The 23,125-nt window shown below is 40.1% G+C and overlaps 1 protein-coding gene across 3 annotated transcripts; it reads right to left on the minus strand.

Moving 5' to 3' along the window:
• Window positions 1-68: 68 nt before the first annotated feature.
• LOC130167012 (phosphoinositide 3-kinase regulatory subunit 6) lies at window positions 69-23,101 on the minus strand. Of its 3 annotated transcripts, none has more exons than XM_056372925.1 (21): window positions 23,016-23,101; window positions 12,106-12,190; window positions 11,736-11,840; window positions 11,236-11,327; window positions 10,858-10,926; window positions 10,309-10,441; window positions 9,541-9,610; window positions 9,178-9,376; window positions 8,763-8,910; window positions 7,960-8,046; window positions 6,522-6,759; window positions 5,849-6,133; window positions 5,161-5,260; window positions 4,406-4,534; window positions 3,443-3,544; window positions 3,242-3,344; window positions 3,028-3,089; window positions 2,728-2,818; window positions 2,553-2,614; window positions 2,307-2,413; window positions 69-1,884 (listed from the first exon to the last, which is right to left on the minus strand). In XM_056372925.1, exons 2-21 carry the CDS (start codon window positions 12,161-12,163, stop codon window positions 1,728-1,730), a joined length of 2,397 nt encoding a protein of 798 aa, XP_056228900.1. In that variant the 5' UTR covers window positions 12,164-12,190; window positions 23,016-23,101; the 3' UTR covers window positions 69-1,727. The 3 variants fall into 3 exon arrangements, with proteins under 3 accessions (XP_056228900.1, XP_056228898.1, XP_056228899.1); XM_056372923.1 differs by having other exon boundaries at window positions 3,443-3,550; XM_056372924.1 differs by lacking the exon at window positions 23,016-23,101 and adding an exon at window positions 13,500-13,923 and having other exon boundaries at window positions 3,443-3,550.
• Window positions 23,102-23,125: the final 24 nt, after the last annotated feature.

The raw sequence follows: 23,125 nt of genomic DNA on the forward strand, positions 1-23,125 counted from the left end.
CAGCTCAGGGGTCGCTGATTCAAGCAGATTTTTGCCACGTTTATCATAAAACACAAAGACCATTTTTACAAAACATAATCATTTATTTACACAACTGTATTTTGATTTATAATGGCATTCTCTTTACATATAACAGAACATGAAAATAATGTGCAACACTGACTGAATTTCCAACTCATGAACTCATTACCCTGCCAGATCAGGAGACACACTGACTCTCACTCTCACAAACACACACACACACACACACACACACAAACACACACTGATGATTTTATGTTATGCGCCCAATAACACATCACTTCCAGTTCCTGAAGCTGTTGGCCTGGAGATCATCCCTGATCACAGAGGTTGCATCAAAATAGGCTCCTGAGCTATTTTTGGATATAGTACTTATAGTATAAGTATGTAGTACAAAAAAAAAAAAAAAACACCAAAACCTTTATCTGTTCCATGGATGGTCGTCTTAAATTTAGATATGACTGTGTGGTATGGGAAAGTTTCCATACTTATGACATGTGATTTTCACACCTAAAAGCTGACACGTGTGAGACGCTTACTGGAATTAGTGCAAGTTTCGTTTTTGTGTCCCCAAGCTCACGTCTATGTCTTGCATAATATCAAGCATGAAACAAGACCAGTCTTGCAATTCTGGTTAGTACACAGAGGGTCTGAAGAGAAAGTTACCAGTCTGAAGTCTAACAGCTATCATCTGTAGCTTGGCCCGTGCATTATCCTCATCTGTCTGATACTGTAAAACATAAAAGCCACTTCTGTTCTGTAGTAATATCTGACATTGCCCGTGGTTCTAGCTTCTGCACTCAACATAGTGTGGTTCTAGCCAAAACACTAAACCCAAGGATAACGTCAATCATTTGCACCTTTATAACAGCTTACAATATGTAACAGGTACAGGAATAAAAAGTTATTTGAATTATTCAGCTTAGACGAAGGCATCAGTGGACTGTCAGCTGTCATCGTACCAGTCTTTGAACAATCTGAATGTATTGATAGCTGACAGGCCAAGTGGGTGTGTCAATATTCTTTTGTGTATACTGTGTGTGTGTGTGTGCGTGTGTGTGTGTGTGTGTGTGTGCGTTCGTATGTCAAGGAGACAGTCAAAGGTAGTGTATCTATGAAGTAAAGTAACTGTTACGATCAACCCTTCAAATCTGCTTCACTAAGCAGTGACTTTGTGATTTTCCAGACCGCCTGCAAAGTTTTAATGATAATGTCAAGACTAGTGATCTAATTATCAGTAGTCCCGAAATCTCTCGCTGTATACATGTGCACATCTTTGCTTACTTGTTTTTCCCTGCCAGTCTCTCCAGTGTCACTTGCAATATTGTTCTTATTGCATTATTCCAATCTGCATATACTGACTGACTGTCTTAAAGTATGCAAAGCGAAACACTGTTAAGAGTTCAGTCATACCCTGCAGTGTGATAAAACTTTGTTTCTGTTACTGTTAACGCAGCTGAATGTTTTTTTCATCACCTGCAAGAGTTGACACCAGCACAGTATGTGGTGTATTTGTTGCTTTCTGATTTACAGTCAGTCAGAGCTAAAACTGTTTGGTTTCAGGAGCAGCTCAGTATGATTCAAACATGATTTTGTCTCTTCCTGTGTCAAGCTGGACTTCTGTTATCACAGAAGCAACGACCATTCCTGCTATCAAAACACAGCGTGGATGGTCTTAATTCTCAAGTTCCTGTTACTCCATCCTGTCAGTTGATGATTCCAGCAAATGTGTTGATTGGTAAAGGAAGTCCTTTGCTCATGTATTTGCTCAGTCCCGGGTTTTTGTCCTCTCCCACCTTGAATTTGGACCTCATGGTTTTCTGGACACAGTATCCGGGATCAAGACACGGGGCGATCTCGATGCTACAACACAAACATGTTCGAAATAGAGCCATCAGTTTGTGTTGCACAGAAGCTTCTGTACAGATTCACCAAGACTTTCAGATTTGAATAGCCTTATAAGCTACTTGTACTTTCAGATTTTTCTTCTTAAAAAAACAACTGCAAATCAAGCTGTGGCACATACAAGACCCCGACAGAACAATTTCAATCTCAAACTGTAGGGTTCCACTTTAAAATCCACCACGGCTGCCACACTTGTGTCCAAGAGAGGTGTTAATTAATTGGAGCGCTCTTTGATCGACTGGTGCTTTGATGGCAATGATGGTCATTGATCATTTCTCTGACTAATGAAACACCAAACCTTCAGTACGACCTTTACTCAGTGGCATAAAAATAAATTAAGTCACGTACAGTACAGCTGAGGTCTCTTTAGTCTCTCTTACCTCTGCACATCTCTGTAGGTCCTGCGACAATCTCTGTCCAGTGTGACGGTGAAAGATCGACTCTCCAAAGTGCGAATCTTGATGTTGCTGGTCCGAATCTTTGACTCCTGAGAATTTAAAGATAAGAGGGTAAAAGGAATTATTGTTATATGAACCATTTACATTCTATGAGTTGTTTTACCATAATGCATCTTTGTGAGGATAATTTAAGAACTCAACAATGTAAGAGGTACTGTTTAGACTCACCACACTGCTGTTTTTAGTTTTGGTTAGAGACTCATTCAATGTCAGCGTCAAACAGTTCAGATCTATGACAGGAAAGCAGAGGAAAAAAAAATTGCATGAGAGTAAGACACAATCATAGTATATCAAAATGAAAAAAAAGTATGAAATACTGAGTGTGTTAGAGATAATACTGAACCTTCTGCTTCACTGGAGGGAATAGCATTGATCTGACAGCCTGAAGTCCTAAATGAGATTCCTTTGTCAATGTCACGGCCACTTAATGTCACCTGGACACACACACACACACACACACACACACACACACACACACACACACACACACACACACACACACGCACACGCACACACACACACATAGAATTTGTGAGGAATTCTTCCAATAATTCATAACACATTTTGCTATGCTGATAACCCCATGACAGTAATATAATAAAAAATAATGGATCTAAAAAAAATAAATAAAAAATAAACGTACCTTTTTGTAATTCATCGAGACAACAGCTCCAGGTACCTCCCCTGAGCTCTTCCTAGGTTTATCTGTGTGAGAAACAGGCATGTAGTTAAACTTTGTTGTGCACAGATATAGGCAGGCAGGTGTACGCGCACATACATGCAAAGCTGTTTACATGAATTAAAAATGAAAGGAAACATTGGATAAAAAAATGTATGTAAATGTATACCCAATTCACCTCTAACTGATGCTGAGATCTGTCTGAACTCAGGAAACTCCATCTCCAGATGGGTGAGGAACACATCTTCCACAGGATCCTTCGTCATGCTGGTGAATGTGAGCTAAAGAGAAACAAGCAACATGTAAAAACCAATTGATATTTGAAAAATGCTCTCACATCTAAGAAACCAAAATCTATACATAAAATATATCATATTACCTTAACAAAGTAGATGCTGAAATAAACAGGCTGCTGGCCCGTACGGACATAGTAGGAAATGACATCAGAGATGAAGGGGTCTTTTGGCCTCCCTGTGTTTGCCTGTTGCTATGGATGACAGAAGTCACGTAAAATTAACCTTTCCGCTTGACGTTGTAGCCACTTCATTTTGGTCACACTTGGGTTATATCAACCGAATATAATGAGTCACTAAAAGGTCAACAGTGCTTGGTAATTTGCCTAACAGCTCAGGTTTATTTTTACTCTTTTGTTTACTCTTGTGTAAGTTTTATGTGACTTAAAGTTTAAGGCTGAGCTTTACTTTACTTACTGAACTTTACTTCATCCTTTATGTGCCATATAAATAACCCATCCAAAAAATACAGCATTGAGCTTTGCATTAGAAATCACATTCAATCTAGTTGAGTATTGAGAGAAAATGAAGGGAAGGACCAGAGTGCTCAACACTTTCTAGAACAAAACAACCTTTTTCCATGAATTCTCATAAAGAGAACAGACCTAAAGCAATGAAATGTAACACAGTCATCATCGCGTCAGCATACAGTATTTTTTCCAGTTTCATAGTAATTTTATTGTTTTGTCCTGTTTAAGCTTACAGAGTCAGTACAGTGTCTCCATGACTTTGGCTCACTGACGCTGTGGTTTTCGGTGAAATCAACATATTTATTTTGCTCGCAGTAAAAGATGTTATGCAACTTCCTGTGTTTCAATTTAAACTGAGAACAGTTGCTACTTGACTGAATGGGGTGCTGTGATGTGATGACATTTTCGAAGCATGTCTGGAAGACACGGTGCACCACAGTGCATCCTGTAAGACAGCGTTCAACTATTCAAATTAAAGAGAATCAAGTGTCCACGGTGTCCATGTTGTGTGTGAATTGTTCTTCTCTCTCAGTCAGTCACACAAAAACATTGATATATTTGTTTTGAGTTGTATCATACCATCTTAGCCAGTTTGGGGATCATGGAGCCTAAACTCTTGATGTTACAGTTGTACCACGGGTCCACCATGCTCAAGTAGGAACCAAGAGTGCAGGGATTCCCCTTGAACTGATTGCTGGGATGGTTTTCCTACAAAAAAGGAACATGAAAGTGGAACCAAGCATTCATCACATCTAGCAAAACGACAGCAGAGAGGGAATGAGGCACTTTGGAAAGCTTTCTCCCTTTTACGTTTTCTGACAATAACTACAAACTGATTATTAGAATGAAAAATAATCACAATAATCACAAATTACACAGAATCTGGCTGTTTTATAATAGCATACCAGGAAAGGAAATTCAAGTTTTGTACTCATGAACTTCATGTTCAATAAAATGCTAAAGCAAAACTGCCAAGCTCCTGATATTTTTAGAATCTAATGTATAATTTTATCCCATCTTCATTTTCATTATGCATGAAGTTTGTTTAATCGCGGCTATTGTGTTAATGACATAACTAAACGACTGTTCTCCAGTGGAGTTGAAATGGAGCCAAATTCAATGTGTTGGAATCTCATTACTTGATTATTGAGCATTTCTATGCAGCATCATCAGATTATCGCTGAAAATAAACAAACAATGACAACATTGTAGCAGGGTTTTTCCACATACTGACCCTCTACTACAACAGAGGCCATTTGTCTTGTTATCTCTAGAAGTGTGTTGACTTTCACTCAATAGGTCAGTGGTTTGTTGACAAGAGGAAGCTGCTTTACCTTGACAGAGGAGATGTGAGTTGGAGCCTTGCAAACAGGGATGTAGTAAAACTGGAGGTTGACTTTCATTGTAAGAAAAAGCCTCCGCGCTTCCCTTTTCCTGCAAAAGCAAACCAGAGATTCGTGAGAAGCACAAAGTGTGTGCACGCTTGATGGAGCAGTTTGATTATCCTGACAAAAAGGTTTTGGATTTCAACATAAGGAACTGTACTGTTCAACTTCCCGGTTCAGAAGGAAAGAATGTAAGGTGGTGATTAGACAGTTCTCCAGTTGTACCTGAATGGTAATCTTCATACAATACAAAACAAAACAAGTTTAACCTACTGTGACAAAATCATTTACACCATAATTTTCATATAAACTTCATATAAATTCTCTGTGTTACACTAGTTTCAATATTTTTCATGTTATTATAATGCAAACAGTGCATTATAACTTGGCTTGACACCATGTCTGTAAAACTACTACAGTACAGTGTAATAAAGGGATATAAATCATAATCATAAATCTGAAGGTTGAGTTACAGATTGCAGAGGCAAACAATGAATGGAGGTAATACATTTTTACAACTCAGTCACAAACATATCAGGTCCCAAAGCTTGTGCCGCCACCATCATACCCTCCAGCTGCTGTCAAAAGCAGCTTATCCATCCTGTGATTACATCATGTCAAATGACGGACCCCTCACCTGAAGAAGTAGTAGGCCTTGGCCAGGCGGCCCAGCACCCTGTCGTCCCCCATAGCGACTATTCTGGCAGTAAAGTGTCTCTGCTGTTTAGTGAATGGGTTCTGCATGGCGCTGCTTCCTGCCCGCCTCTGCAGAGTCGCCCCTCTTCTTCCTCCCCTCCCTCCACTTCCTCCTCCGAGGCTTGCGTGGTCCTCGAGGGTATCCTGCATCAGCACCATGCTGTCCTTCACAGACGGTTTCATCTTGATTCCTCCACGCCGTGACAGCTTTCCCGACTCTTGCTCACTGGGAGAAGGAGAAAGTTTACTGTCATGCTCCGGGTCCTAATCATTTTTAAATGATGTAAAGCATGGAAACCAAAACAAGTGATGTAAAAGATCCCCTGACAGGCATTGCTGACGTTTTCAAGTTCAGCAAATGACTTGAATCTTTGAGTAAGAATTTCCTTGAGTAGTCAAGTGACCTACAGTAAATGCTCTTGAGGATTACCCACAGTACTTTAATTTTAAATAAATAAATCACTAAGTGAACTACACAAAACTAGCAGTGGGCCTTTAATACAAGCAAAAATAATAATAATGATGAGAAGAATAAGAATAAGAATAAGAATAAGAATAAGAAGATGAAGAAGAAGAAGAAGAAGAAGAAGAAGAAGAAGAAGAATAGGTATTACCTTTTGCATTGTTCCCATGATGTACTCATGCTGGGAGTGTCCAGAGATGGGGAGGGATCTGTGCTGGGGGGAAGGTCTCTTTCAATGCCACTATCATTGGACATGACGGAGAAGCGAGTCATGTCAGACGGCATCAGGTCGCTGGGCGACTCACCCAGGTCAAAGTCCTCCTGCTCCTGATTGAGGTTGAACTGCTCCGACATGGAGCTGGATCGAAACCACTTGGCCAACTCTCGCCCTGTCAACATTTTTAACATTCATCATTTACAAGTATTCTGAGGTTCACACTCAGAGACACAAAGACACAGCAGAGGCAAATTCTTTCTCCTTTCAATAACTGTCTCAGCTCCTCTTTCTCTGTTTATTTACAGTTGTCGTATATCATCTAGACTTAGAACAAAAGCACAAGCATACTTTCCATGCAGACTTATGACTGACCAGACAGAAAATAGTTTTCTGCTATGTGCAAATGTTTTGTTATGGAGCTACAGCGTACACAAAAAACGGACAGTTTTTCCCAACAGGGAAAAAAGGTCTTTGTGTCCCATTAAAGATTTCTGCACTGCTTCCATCTGAAGAATCTATTTATAATCCTGAAGGGATGGAGTGCAAGCGCCTGCCTTGTGATCACTCTACATTTAACGCTTGTTAATGCAGCACTGCACAGCGTACGTAGGCAATAATCACTGTCCTGTACTTACTGCAAACAGTGTGCTATTGTACAGTATAACCGCAGGGCATCACGTGAGTAAGTGAAAATCGCTGCGTGTTCAACTATGATAATTTACACCTTTACTGGATATCCTATTCTGAGAATATAAAGAAAGTGTCACAAATATATACATGTGCGTCTTAGTCACAGTTAGTTTCACGGCTCCATTTATTCAAATGAAATCTGTTCAGTTTAAATCAATTTGTTACATTAAGTGAGTCCAGCTCTGATAAACTGAGTGCAACTTAAAGGAATCTCAGATATTCTCACACTGTAACAGAGTGCTAATTGTTAGACTTCACTTTTTAATGATCTTTGTACCTTCATAGTGCACCATACTTAATCTTCAGTCATTTCCAACACATTTCAGAATGACTCTCAAAAGCCCCATGCTGCAATTGAGCTGTACTGAGTTCCATGCTAATCATCCGATGAGACTACTTATAAAAGATTTCTACCTGAATGATTGTTGAACATCTGAGCAAAATAGCAGTTCTCCAGAAAAAACAGCTTTTACTCGTGATGCTTTTGATCACCACAGAAAATATTTTTGCTACCAAATAACAAAATGAGTTGGAAAAGACAGAAATTATCGGTGCATTGTTCCCTTATTCCTTCAGTTTATTCAGTTCAGTTTAGAGTAAATAATTCCAGTTTCAGCCTCAGTTTGAATGATTTGTAGTAACAACTTCCTCTAGACCCCCCACAGTGTCCAGAGCCACTCACAGATATCCAGGTCCTCCGTCCACAGGTGGAAGCTCATCTCTGGGTTAGGAAGGGGGCAGTCACACAGTGGTCCACTGGACAATGGCTCTGCAATGCACACACACACACATACACAGGGGAAGAGAGAGAGGAAGAGACCAAAACTGTCACAATGACACTCAAAACAAAGCCAACCCACCCCACCCCCACGACTTCCTCTATGTCAACACTCCTATGTCCATCCTTCGGTCCCCCAGCTGCGATGAGGGCAGAGCAGGTTCATCGGATGGGTTCCTGACACAATAGTATCGGGCAAAAAAGTGGATGTCATGGAAATAGATATCCGGAAAATTTTAAAAATACAGACATGTGACTTGACTAATTTGGCCATGGAAGAAATCGGTGGATAGAAGCAAAGTCAGCGGCTCAGGTAGGCTGAGTATGAGCTGAGTAGTCAGGACAAATTGTGTCATCAAATTTGTGAGTTGCTACATGTAATTTCTCATTATTAATTTGACATGTTTCAATAATCAAAACAACTTCCATACTTACAACCAATGTATGAGCGAGTGAGAGGCCTGTAGGATTCACAAATGTCTCTGCACAGTAACGTCGTCATCTTGTCTCTTGCTGTTATATTTTTCTACTCGACTAATCTATAAGATAACCAGACGTAACCGTGGTTCTTGTGGTTTTCCCCCTTCATTGATGTTTAGCTGATGAAGTTTTTCTAAGTTGATTTATGGCTCAGACAGCGCAGTTCTGCCCTAGAGAAACTTTGCCTTGCATTGCTTTGCTGTATTTCCTTTTCAGAGAGCTCCTACCTGAGACTGTGTCAGTGACGATCTCGCTGTACAGCTGCTGAAGTCGGCTTCTCAGCGCTCCCCTCTCCCCTCTGCCGCCCTCCTCCACGCTCTGCTCTAGAGTCGTCAACACTTCCTGAAAGTACGGCTCAACGTCTTGACCCATGTCCTGTACCGAAACACACAAACGCATGTGGGTGAACAAACACACACACACACACACACACACACACAGGAAAATAAATACATACAAACTGTGTATTAATAGCAAAGAGGTGAGGGGCCAGTTATGTGTGCGTATGTCTGCCTTTGTGTGTGTCCTGCTGAGGTGTTACTTTAGGACGAGTGCCAGGAGATACATCCTAGGCAACTAGAGAACTGACAATAGAAGGCAGTAACTGAGCACAACCAAACAGTAATGTACAGGTTCACTCACCTTCAGGGCCTGAGACAGTTTCGACCCATGGCATTGTTCTGATCCCAAAGCAGCCTGGATCGAGTGTTGGACCACACTGCGCATGAGATCTAGAGGACTTAGAAATCCACCTGAAGCTGAAGCTGACGCCTCAATATCACCCAGCAGGACTTGTCCCAGGGAACCAGAGAAGACCTCTGGATCAGCCAAGACAAAAACCCTGCAGGGATTTACATGACAGACTTCAGTGTTTGACAGGGAAGGGAGTTTGACTACATGCAGCCGTATGTGGAAATAAAATAAACCTTTACAAATCTTCAATTTCTTTCATGAAGTTTTTATTGCACTCACACATGTGGAATACATGATTAATTTATGACTTACCTCTCCTGGAAGGGATAGTGCTCATTTTTTAGTCTCTGCTCTGCTGTGACCATCCTCTGGTACATCAGACCTGTGGATCAAATTGGCATTTAATGACATCATCATCATCATACAGATTAATTGGCAATGAATGGGCAGGTCATTCAACATTAAAGCAAGCATAATATCATTTTTCATGCAGCCTCTTGGTGCAGGAGCCTGCAGGGCAGATTCAGGTTTGTTAGGTTTGGCTCATATTATTTCTTCTATCATTGTTTTCACTTTGGTTGAATGTAGTTTTTCTCTTAGAGTTAGGTAGAGGTATTTTTTTAAATTACAAAGCATGTGTGGTCTGCCTTTGTTGTTCCTACTGGGAACTGGGTTAAGACACAAAGCAAATAATTCCACTGGCAACAGTATGAATAAGAGATAACTAAGGTTTTGATTGACCCGTCAGAATGATTAGTCTACTGTAGGAAATGACAGCATACGATCACAACATCATGACAAAAGGCCTGTAAATGAATAACACTGTCATGACTAATCTCTTCCTTGTTGAGCCACATCCAAGTTGGGTGTTTAGCTATTTGTCAAAGCAACACCAGGCTTTAATTTCTTTTGTTGATGGAGAAAGGACGGCAGCAGAGATGGACATCAATGCTAGTCACTACATAAAATGACCAATATAGCAATGAGTGCAAATACAATAGAAAAATATATAATAAATGTAAAGACAATTGCTTTAGGATGAAACTTATTGAGCAGCTTTGCTCTGTAGATGAATACTACCTGGGATGGAGCGTTCACTTTTTATCTGTCTTGTGTAGCTGAGTCCTACGGTGCAATAGGGATGAGGGTAGGTCAGGAGTCTCTTACAAAAGTCGTAAACCCGCTTGTACAGCTCATCTGGAATGTAGGCTGTCTGGAATATGAATAAACACATACACACACAGATTATAATTAATACTGGAGAGAAAGGCACATAAAATGTTCCTGGTAATCACACCGCTGTTGTTCAAATATGAGGGTAAACTATGCACAAGCCTAAATGCCATCATTTCAGGTGTCCACTTCCTTGTTAACATTTGTTCCTGGAATAAAAACAAAGTTCTCCTACTGTTCGGTTCCATTTGCACTAACAATGCTGATATTTCTTGAAGCAATAGACACATAATTTTCAGGCATAGAATAAAATTACAGAAAGTTCATAATGTCCTGGAAACTTATATAAATAAATAAAAATCCCATGTATGCATTCAACTAATAGTGTTAAAAAGTATGAACAGGTAAGTCTGAGGCAGCTTTTCACAGTGCAACAATGTGGTAGAAATACTGTACCTGGATAATGGCATACATGAGAGTGTGGAGCAGAGGGATGATGCATTTGCGAGAGTCCCATCTCTCAGCCTGCAGAGAAAACAGACGCTATGTCAGGGATCGACCTGCATGTCCTTGACAGAAGACCGACAGAGGACTCTGCATTGCAGAACTTTAGTATAAGTAAAAGTAAATGGATGATGTTCATTGTAAGTAAATTCAATTCCAATCAACAATAAAATTTAAATTAGTGTGAATCTAGCTACCTTCCTCTGTGAAAAGAGTGAGCAAATAAAAAAAACCTACAGGGGGGCACATGTTTGCTATTTTTTTGATAAGGGAAACTTAAGAAAAAAAAAAGAAGTGTTTTTAAGTGCCAACAATACCACTGCAGAGTACCTTCTCCAGCTCCTTTATCAGCACCCACACCAGAGATAAGCTGTTGGCAGGATTGTTTTGAACCTTCTTATGAAGCGTCCATCTCAGCATGCCTGTATACACAGAGAAGCAGACCAGCCATTAATAGATGTAAGATTTCCACAGCACTAAGCACAACCTTGCTAAATGTGTCACATTTTTCTCCATTACACTGCTAATCCAAGATATGTCTGATGACTAACAACTGCACATAGCCCTCATACTGCTGACACATAAATATTCCAAAGTATGATTAACACTAACAGCCTGGCTTCAGTTGAACAATAAAATAAACACCATGAAGTTGGTGTTTTTGCTGTTGTCACTTTGTGAAATGTCTTTATCATAAAGACAAGTGAAGTTGTTTAATGTTTGTAAGATCTCTTATTTTCCAGCAAAAGCTGATAAAACCACATGAGTTTTAAGAAAAAAAAAAAATCTTAATACTTTGCTTCAGTGTTGTGTAGTAGATTATATTGTACCTTTGTTGAAACAGTCTATGGGCTGCTGGTTGTCAGCTTCCCTGGGCAGCACAGCCTGGATGCTGCGGTACAGCTCTGGCTCTGGAACTGTGGGGGAGCAGCCAGCTGAAAGTAAAGTCGAGTATTGAAGTCTGAATATGAAAAGGTTTTGCTAAAAATTAAACCCACGATCAAATTGTCTTTTGAAATGAACACAGACTGGCCTGGAAAAACCGATGATGCTTTCTACTTGTTTGACAGAGAATAAATACATTTTAAAGCCGGAGAGGTCACCAAAAGTCTGTGAACGCAACTCTATGTACCACATAATTCATTTTTATGTACATATTTGTATCACTGAGCACAGTGTGAGTTTATGTGCTGTATGTACCTGTTGGCTCCATGCTGCACATTCTGCTCGAGTTATCCCAAGGGGCCTTGTTGGTCATGTCTCACATGCATCATGGGTCTATCAACTGTAATCAGGAAGAAGACACAGAGAGGAAATGTCACTCATATTCTCTCATGTCCGATGTTAAATGCAGCCTCTCACTCTGCCGACTTATGGCAGCTCTCAGTAAATGTGGTGAGCAATTGCAGTTTTCTTTTTTTTTTTTAATGACTGCTTGCTGACAGTAGAGTGTAAAATTACACAGATAAGTTGAATGAGGCTATTTAAAACTTGCTTCTCTGTTCAGGGAACCTGACAACGCTAATAGCACCTCTACTTACATGCGTCTCGATAGGTTTCTCTTTTTGTATTTGACAGGTCTACTTGACATCTCTAAACCTAACCCTGTATAATTACTGCTGAGGGACAAAGCTAAAAGTTCAATGCTCAAAATCTAGCCACACAATTACCTACACACACACACACACACACACACACACACACACACACACACACACACTAACACACACACATATATATATATATATATATATATATATATATATATATATATATATATATATATATATATACGCACACCTACTGACACCTACTGATGATCAACAGGTGGAAGAAGGTGCAGTGGACCGACACTAACCCTCCTCAACTGTGTTAAAAAATGTTCCTATAAATAACTTCAACTTCCTTCAGCTCTCAAACCACTCATTTAATCCCAGGTCCCACACAGGTCTGAGTCACCTCTTACACTTCCACTTCACAAATTCATCAAGAAATTTGGCCAAATCTACCTCTTAGTTATTTTCAGATCCTTCAATGATAAAAAATAATATTTGCAACATGAATGAAATGTGAGACAGTGAAAACCACAACAAACATTAATCTTTAAGTGCCCAAGGCACTTAGCATTTCCTGTAGCATTTGTACATAAACAGGCTGCTTCTTGTAAATCCAGAGAGGGGCAGATTTATTTTCACACTTTGCTCCTTTTGGGGCCAACTTCTTAAAAAACAACTCTACTCTCAATACACGGACCATTAGATCATCCTTATGGAGCCGCTTCTGCACAAATAAATAACTAATGAAGCTGATCAAAACCTGAGTGCAAAAGAAACACCAGAGACGCTTTACAACTTTTTAAGAACCCGGAGTCAAAGAAAAAAAGACCGAAACAGGCTGAAAACAAATGATTTTGCTTTATGGAATGAGTAAGATAACTTCTTATATTAAATAAATATGTCCGAACTAACACCTGTAACTTAACCTGTAAGTTAAGTTACAGGTGTTAGTTCGGACTCCTCATCAATGTCGCACTAACTTTAACCAGTCAGAGTGTAACAGGTGTAAAGTAATAACATAATATCACAAACGCTTACCCTGCTCCGTACCAACAGTCCTGCAAGTCTCTTACATCCACACACACTGCTCTCTGTACTGAAACTAACATGTGTGTGACAGAGTGAGAGAATGAGAACGAGTGCGTGAGAGAGGGGGAGAGCGAGAGTGAGCCACAAGCAAGTGAGGACGGCGATTCATTGCTGACTGCATTTCCTCTTATGAGCGGGTACGAGTCAGGTAGCGGCGGGGAAAAGCACTGTGTGTGTGTGTCAGTAGCTTTCAAGGGGGAGTTTAAAAGAGAGAGAGAGTTTGGATGTGCTTGTGTTGGAGTGTGTCAAATAGTCATGAGCTGTTTGAGTTGTGTTTATTTGGTTCAAGGCCGAACGTATTTGGATTCATTTCTATTTTGGGTATTCTGACTCTGAATCATGACAAGTCCTCACTTTTCTCAACTTCTACTCACAGCATTTTATTCTCTTTCAGGTCCATTTCTCTCATTCTTGCTATTTCTCTCTCTCTCTCTCTCTCTCACATACACACAGACAGACACACACACACACTGCATTGGCGGTCATTCCACAGGCCGTATGTGTACAATGAAAGGATTTAGTGTGATGGATTTAGCCTTGATCCCTCTAAGAAAAGCAGCACTTTCAAAAACAGCGAGTTAACAAGCGCTGCCTCAGCAGCTGAACACTGCCGTTTTGACCACAAGTTTCCGGTTGACTATGGCGTATTCACTCTGTATCTCTCTACCCCCCGCCCCCACCCCTTCTCCCCATCTCTCTGTTTACATCTTTAGTCCTCTATCTGGGGTCTGTAATGTACATGATTGCTCAAAAGATTGTGTCCTTTTCCTTTTCATTGTGTTTCTCTTCGATACAAACAAACACAAACACAAAACATGCTGGACTGTATTGATATATAGAAGTGGCTGAGCATGCACATACACATGCATGCAAAACACGGTTGTGTGCAGAAACGGACTCTCGCCCTCTCACAGAATAACATAAACATAAACTTGCACTCTGTTTTTACCTTTCTAACATAAACTGTTAATACAGTGAAGGAGCTGATACATACACACACCACTTCCTCTCTGTCTGAATGAGTGGGCAGATGACACTCTATATTTAGACAGAGAGAGAGATGCAGACAGACAGACGACAACCAAAGTTTTTTTTTCTTTTCTTTTGAAAAAGGCTTAAAAATAGATGCACTAAATCATTCACACCCTATCCAAATACAACTAGCTTGGAAAAAACACAGTCTGCACAAATCTTGCTGAAAAAATCCCCATTACAGCTTTCTGACTGTATGTCAAGCTTACATTCAATGCAATATTACAATATACCACATCATTTCTATGGTTGAACCTTTACACTGAATGGAACAACAGGTGTCTTCTGCATAATTCACACCAATTTCCCTGTAATTAAACCTGGTATATTTGGTTTCTTTGTAGATTTTAAAGTCAACTGGAATTTAAAATGAAGTTCTGAGGGTTTGAACAATGTTTGAACAATGTTAATAAATAAGTTATTAATGATGTACCCACCCAAGGTTGTTTAAAGTAAAATGTGTCTTTATGCACAATACAGACTGTTTAACATAAAGCTTTTGTTCAAAGTCCACATACTTTTCCTACACAAAGAATCTTATCTAAAATACACTATCGATCGAACGAAAACACGTTTTAATTGTGAAAACAAGAACACGCTAAACACACTGTGAATACTGGGCGGAGTGGCAGAAACATGATTTACTGCACTAACACAAAGCACTGCATGTTGCAGCTGCACACAAAAGAAAAACAGGTGATATAAAATGACCATAGGCTAGAGCTGGGCAAAGAGTATCAAAAGTGACATTTAGAACCTCTCACTGACATCATCTTGCTCATGTCAGTTAATTCAGTTAATAGTTCCCCCAAAGAGTGCGTTCATGAACTGTCCCCTTAAAAAAAATACCAACTCATGTCATGTTCAGTCACGTGCCTCCGCCACGTCCAACTAACGTTAGTTAGTTATTCGTTCAAGGCGAAGCTTGCAATATAGATGACACGAACGCAAGCACTGAGCCTCAGGCTACATCCACACTAATACATTTTAGTTTTGACTAGCTATATTTACGCCTGGCATCCACCTGGCTACTACTACGGGGTTGCGCTGTAGTCTGGACAGGCTGAAATGGAGAATTTTGGAAACAATGACTCACCTGCTGACTGGGTCTTATCAGGCACGACCACCAGTCAGTGACATACAACATGGATAGCAACCACAGGTGACACCACCAATTTGCTTAATCACTTGAGAGAGACCAATAAGCATAAAAGTAATCGTTCATTAATCATAATCAAGGTAAAACCAATGAAGCCAACACGGAAGTACCAAAAACTGCACTTCTTCGAATGGCCCCTTGAGGCTAGTTCCAAAAGCAAGTCAATCCCCAAAGTCTCCAATGTTAAAATGCCCAACTTTACAGCAGAAATAAACATTTCACAGCCTGGTAAAAAAAAAACAGTTTTGGTCTCTACGGCTTATTTCCTCCTTCATGATGACTGTAGGGGGGGATTTTTGTGTAACTCACCCGTTTAAATTTTATTAAAGCTTAAAGTTCTGCATAATTGAGGGCATGCCGCTTTTAGTGACAGGTGGGTGGAGTGTATGCTTGCCACAAACCGACATGCACCTAAGTCTCAGCTCTACACACGCCCCTCCGCTTTGCCCATTTTTGGATTAGCCAAGAGTTCGGTAGAGTCAGGTACTGGCAAGATGGGGACAACGGAACAGCCCACTCTGAACTTCGGAACGGCTCTTCAGATATCTATGGTTGACAGTCACGGAGGCTACGTCCATCTTTATTTACAGTCTATGCGTAAGTTGTGCACCAAAAGCGTGAAGTGCAATACACTCCTTGATTTGCACACATTGTTTCTTTTGCTCTAAGTGCCAGTAGAACCAGCCAAATTACCCAGAAAGGTGCATACAAGCAGAGCACAACCTGAAATGCTATTGTACCAGCCAAGGCCACATGCCACTGAAACAAACTTCCTCTATGACTGTTGACTATTTACGGTTAATGTGAATCAGTTCCTGAACCAAGCTTTGGCTACGCCAAACATCTATTTACACCTTCCACATGTGGGCAGATGCTACACATCACGTCAGGTGAAGCCTGACACAATGCAGCACAACATAAAAACAGGAGCACTCATTTCCGTTCAGGCACGCTGCAGACATCTCAGAAAACAGGAAGGACCTGACAGCAATGTGTGGAAGTGTGTTCATAGAGCAAAAGAAAGAGGTGGTGCTTAGGTGCTAAAGCGGGGGTGGGGATGTGTGTATGTTTGTTTTCTTGAGTGGAAATCCCCAACCTATGATGACAGAGGGTCTATGATAACCTATTGGGCCTCATCAGTTGTCACATCTAGATCTGGACAACGTGGGAAAGGAGGGACATTACCTGCAGAGTTTATCCTGTGTGGCTCGCAAGAAATACCTGATAAACAAGTGCAGAGTCATGGCACTTGAAATTCATGTGTGTGCAGTGTGTTTTAAATGACGGATGGCAAAAGCAGCATCATGAATCTTTTTTTTTTGTCTTTCTCAAGAATATAAGACACTGCAAATGTGAAGAGAAAGAGAAGCTGAATGGCTCCGACCTTCTTCTCTCCAGGGAACAACTCAGGAAGAGCTAAGATTTACATTTGAGCAATGAAACAGCTCAAACAACATGTCAACTTGCTGCTACCAAAACAGGCAGTTTGTTATCTTTGACTTTAACCTGAAACAATATAACCATGGTAAGACAACTCAATGCTTTGAGACATACATGCACAAACACACGCACATGCAAAAGTTGCAAATAAAATCCCTAAAAGAGACAACATTTAATTCAGTGTGAGCAACAAGGGGACATCAATCAAAGTGATTTCCTGCATCAACAAGCTGGACAATATGAGGAAGTCCTCTTGGACCGGTGAATATGTGAGTGAGTGTTTGAGTGCATGAATGTGTGTGTGTCTGCGTGTATGTGTGTGTAAACCTGCCTTACCTGACTGACTAGGGATTATTTCCTCCTTAACATTATCCACAATAACGCCAAACCTGTTGGAGTTGGTGTTAAGTGCAACATCCAATCACAAGTATGAATAGCCATGGTGAAGATTTAAGCCACTGGGGGTATAGTGTGCTAAATCTATCTGGCAAGAGGAAAACAGATAGGAAGTGGCAGAGATATAAAGGGGTTTCCCGAGAAGGTGTGTGTGTGTGTGTGTGGTCTATGATGTTGACAGTTGGGTCAATTGGTCCATTAGGGGTCTGTTGAGGATGTGCTGTTTAGGTTGAATTAGACAACATGCATCAAGTCAGGGAATTTTGGAGAAATACTATGTTAAAACATAAAGGCAAATGCCAGCAGATACATAAACACACATACTATACATACTACTGTGTGGTCACACATGAGCACATATGAACATTATGCACAACATGCATGCAATTTAGTGCACATGCGCTCCTACTGACTTACTACTGAATCTTCCAAAAATAAAAACACCAGTAGCTTTTCTTTATAGTCAGTTTTTGCTACAGTTGTTCTGCTTTCCCTGAGCTTTGCACCTACAGTATATACTGTGCATATGACCCATTACTGCAGAGATTTCCATCAGTGTTTTGGAATAGTGATTAGATTCATTTTTTATGCATGAAATACTTCTAAATCCCTTCTTATCAAAAAAACAGCTCACTGAACAAAGGCAGCATTGTTACCATAGATACAGCTGTGGCCTTAGGCAGAAGGCCTGTGGATAACCAGAGAGCTCAGGAAGGGGGGGGGGGGCTCATGCACTGAGCATGAATGATTTATGTTCTTAAACTAATTAATGAATAACAAACCGTTTTTGTTATACAGAAGGTAGGGTTATCAGCTATTTAGTGGTTTGGTGTTGTAGTGACTTACAGCTTGTTGCCTTGTTGTTTGTGGTTAAAACTTCAGAGAGAAGCTGTGAAATCATCAGATGTCTTGTTTACTTGTTTAGCCATAAATCTGCAGAATCCCTCTTGTGCCAGGACAACAACACGGTACAGTTGCCCACATACCCAGATACTGTCAGTCCTGTAGGACTCGTAACTCACTCTCTGTGTCTGTGAACACACACTCAAGCAAAGGACGCAGTCTCTAACCAAATATTCTGGATATTCTGCACATGACGTGTGTGGAAAAGAAAACATAATTTCCAGACATGCTGAGGTAAAAGAAAAAAAGTGTTAAGACTCGGCCAATGTGAGGATTCCTGTAGATCCTCAGTCCCACCACACGGAGGACCTTATTTAGCCACTGTGGGCATGATGAGGCAATGCCGTAACAGAGCGATAAACTTCCAAAGGAGGTCACAGGGTGTAAAGTGATCCAACTACTTACAACCACAGGATGTACCAAATGCGTCACATAGACATGATCAGCAGCACAAATAGCCCCAAACACACACACACGCACACGCACATACACATACACACACTCGGCATTAAGTAGTCTCAGCCACAATGGAGACTGCTTTCCAGGGAGCCCACAGGCACAAGATGTTGCCAAGAAGTGTTGCCATTTGTTTTCATGTTCCTCACAGGACAAACAAACGGGCGGCGGCTCATACTGAAGACATTCTGTGGCTGTCTGCAATTTGGGAGCCGCAGTATGTGGAATAAAGGGTGTTTTGTTAAAACTTTGGGAAAGGTTGTCATTTAAAATGTTGGTCAGGTTTTCCAGGAAAATGCAGGCAGTTGCGTGGCCTGACAAGGTCCCAGTACTCCAGGGAAAAACTTCTGAATAAAGCACAACCAATGACTAATTTAATTATTCCAAATTAATTCATTCATAAAATGTCTAAAAGTAGGGAAAATTGCTCATCATTCTTTCTTAAAGCTCAGGGTGACACCTTAAATTGGATGTTTTATTTGTTCCATAGTGGAAATCATACAGATATTAAATTATTGTCATATAAGACAAAGAAAAATAGCATATCCTCATAAGTAACCTTTTTTATTAACCTTGTTAATATGTCCATGTGATGTTTTTTATATAATACAAGACGTATCATGTTTGAAATAAACAGTCAACACCATGATTGCATATTTCCATCTAGGAACTGCAGTGAACCAATGACAGTCTCATAAAATAAATAAATAAATAAATAAATCACACAGCCAGAGTTTCCTATGTCACATACCTAAGGAACCAATGTAGTCAACTTGTGGGGAAACGTGAAACCCGAAACCTTGTCAGTACAGTGAGCGAGAGTTTGCATCAGCACAACCACTAACACTGTCAGCCACTGCAAGCTACAAGTTAACAAACAACATAAACAAATAAAAGACGCTAACTACACTAACCGTTCTGATATGCCTGCTAGTTGCCAGTCACAACAGACTCCTCGTGAGTCTGGGTAGCACGTCTGGAGAGGAACTTTAACCAATTATTAGAATAGTTCTAGATTAGTTTTATGTCGATATACTAATTAACGCCTCATTGTTTCCCATACATTGATTCATTTGTGGCGGCCTGCCATAATATCAACATCGACCGCCACATATTGATTTTATAGTCTTTGTCTTACTATTTCAAATTGGTAAAAATGGAATTTCATTGTAGAGCTGTGCGCAGCGCATTGATTCACTCGGCCCCTCATTGCCCCACTCTTGCTCACTCACCCCTGACCCCGGTCAGCTACCGCCACGAATAGAATCTAATTCTGTGGGAAACACTGCTGACTGATATAGAGTGCATTATAAACGCTGTATGTGGTTTATGCATGACTATAAACACTGGTATGCAGGTTTCTACTGAGCACTTTTATAAGGCCTCATGTCAAATGACTAAGTGACAGCTTCAATTAATCTGGTCATCTGACTGAGCTAAAATGGTCAGTGCCTCAGCTGAAGTATACAAGTCCTGTGTCAACACTGTCTACAGACATGGTGAAGTCTGTTTGATCTCACTGCCATAAACTACTCCCTGAAACCCAAAGGCAAAAGAAAAAGGACTACAAATGGGTTCATTGATTTGTTTTCCCTAGAGCAGGAGAAACCAACCAAATAGTTTGCAGCATTGTCAACAACATGTCACAGGTTAGCTCAGTTTGTTCTCTAAAATCATATTTGAAAACAAATTAATGATCTTCGAGTTTCTCTTCAAGCTGGCAAGGAAAACCTTTTTTCTGGTAGTAACCGGCAGCTAATCAACGCACCAGCGAAAAATGCCTCCGCTCATCTTTGCCAAACTGTTTCTCCAACAACATTCCAGTCAGTGCCAGAAAACTTCCTGTTAGCACACAAGTGTAATGCACTGAGTGTCTGACCCCTACGATACTAGTGGCCTCATGTGGGCTGACTATTTCAGCATCATTTTTCTGATCTACTGATTAACAACAGAACAAAGATTATTTTAGTGTTAAGATGCCTTAGGGAAAAATAGGTCAAAATGTTGCTTTTAAGTGGGTGATATTTTGTAGAGAACTGAGAGGTCTTTGTAGCTAAAGGTCACAGTGATCACACATGATGTTAACCCTCCTGAGGTGGAATCACACCCAGTCCATCAATCAGTTTATGGATCAAATTTCGACAGAACACGATAGGGGATGATGAACTCTCACTTTATCCTGTGATCAATTTTTAAACGACTAAACGGCAAAAACGTTCAGGTTCATTTTGGTAAATTCTTCACAAACCTGTAAAGGTGATACATTTTGTCTGGCTGTTTTGGGCTGGCGTTTAAACACATTGCACTGTGTGAGCTGACAATTAAAAGTTAACTATCATTTACCATTAAAAACTGGTAGGTCTTGAATCTTACACCATTATTTTAACTGTCATGATATTTGCTACAGAGTGACGACCCACATGGCTGAATGTTGCAGGGGCATTCACACATTTCAGATTTCTGTTACATGCTAATTTGAAGAAAACTAATGTAAATGTGGAAATCCTAATTTTTCTCCAACCTACACACTGTATGGTAGCTTATAAGTTTGTTTCCATTAATAAAAAGCATTAATGAAAAGCACACCTGGATCTGGATCTTACATCTCCTGCAATTTGGATATTGCACTTGGCCAACTCATTGTTCAGTCACCCCTTCACTCCCTAGTAAAACATTCTCTCCAGCAGAAGTCGTAATCCTGGGTCTTATGGTTCACTGTTGCCAGTTGTCACCTCACCTGAACAACTATCCAAAACATGTTGTTTTGCTGTATTATATCCTTGTAGGAGTTTCCATCATCTCAGGATTGTACATGAATGATTCACTTTGTGGTTATACTGTCATGGTGATCATACTGTAGGTCAGATTCAACAGCATGTGGACTGTAAGTAATTTTTCTCATCATGTGTAGCTCAATAATAATCACAGATTATCACTCATACTTTTACAATGTTATTCAACTTCATTATTTTCTCTAGAACCACGATCAAGCCTAAATATTTAAACCACTATGTCACTGTTTTTTTTACGTTTGACTAAAGAGCCTCACCCAATAGTTGACATCACCAGTCTAATTGTGATCAACATTAGAGTTTCAACTGAGTGTTGTGAGTGCTTTATTGCCAAGGACATTATTTCAATACTCTTGGTTGTCGCTCGTGAATGAATATTGGTTTGTTTTAAAAACAAAATGATCACTTTGACAGGGACCAACAGAGAAATACACTCCCTGGAGCCACCCTGCATCCCCTTAACCCCTAAGTGGTACAAGGAAGCTCAGATCTAAAACAAGGAAGCTGGAGGAAATACAGCTGTGCTTTTAGACTTCCAGCAGACACAACAGAGAGCCATGGCTTCAATCAGATCAGGCACTGTTATCAAACTCTTGTTATTATCACAGGAGGGAAAAAATAAACCGCCTTCCCCCATGTCTTCCCGTGTCATGGGGCATGAAGTATTTTTTTTATTTTTTTAATAGCCTGACTCACATGTAAAAGAGACCATAGTTACAGCTTCTTAGTTATGAGGATGTGACGTTTATCTTTGTCTTGCATGATAGTAGATTTAATATCTTTGCCCGGTGTCACCCTGGGGTATAAGGAAGTGTGATGAGCAGTTTTCACTATTTTTGGACATTTTATAGATGAATGAACGTGAAATAGTTAAAACAACCGTTAGTTGCATACAGGGAGATATACAGTGTGCATGCCGTGAGTTGAATCAGAATCAGATAGCGGCTAATCAGTGTAAAACATAAACATCATTAAGACCAATATGAGTCATAAGGAATAACAAAAAACATCACTCAAATATAAATAGATAACCCCAGAAGAGAAGAGCAGTAGGCACATGACAACTTCAGATAAAATATCCAGGTTTGTGTTAAACGGATTTAAGGTACATGGTAATGGTACACATTTAAAATGTTGACATACATTTAATCATCTGCAATATCAGCTAGCTACAATTTATAGTTGTCGACACTAACTTTCTCCACGAGTAAGTAGACGGTAAACTACAAAGTAAAAATGTCTGCACTTGGTAAAACAACAAATATTTCTGTCTTTGTGGAAACTTACCTGTAGTTAAGATGTACAAACAGCTCCATTGGCCTGACTTTAATTACTTTAACAGCTCTCTGTTGGTGACACTTGTCCTCACTCGGCTCCCGCTAACTGTCTGACAGAGG

The sequence above is a fragment of the Seriola aureovittata genome, chromosome 3 (genome assembly GCF_021018895.1).
Source record: "Seriola aureovittata isolate HTS-2021-v1 ecotype China chromosome 3, ASM2101889v1, whole genome shotgun sequence".
Lineage (NCBI taxonomy): Eukaryota > Metazoa > Chordata > Actinopteri > Carangiformes > Carangidae > Seriola > Seriola aureovittata.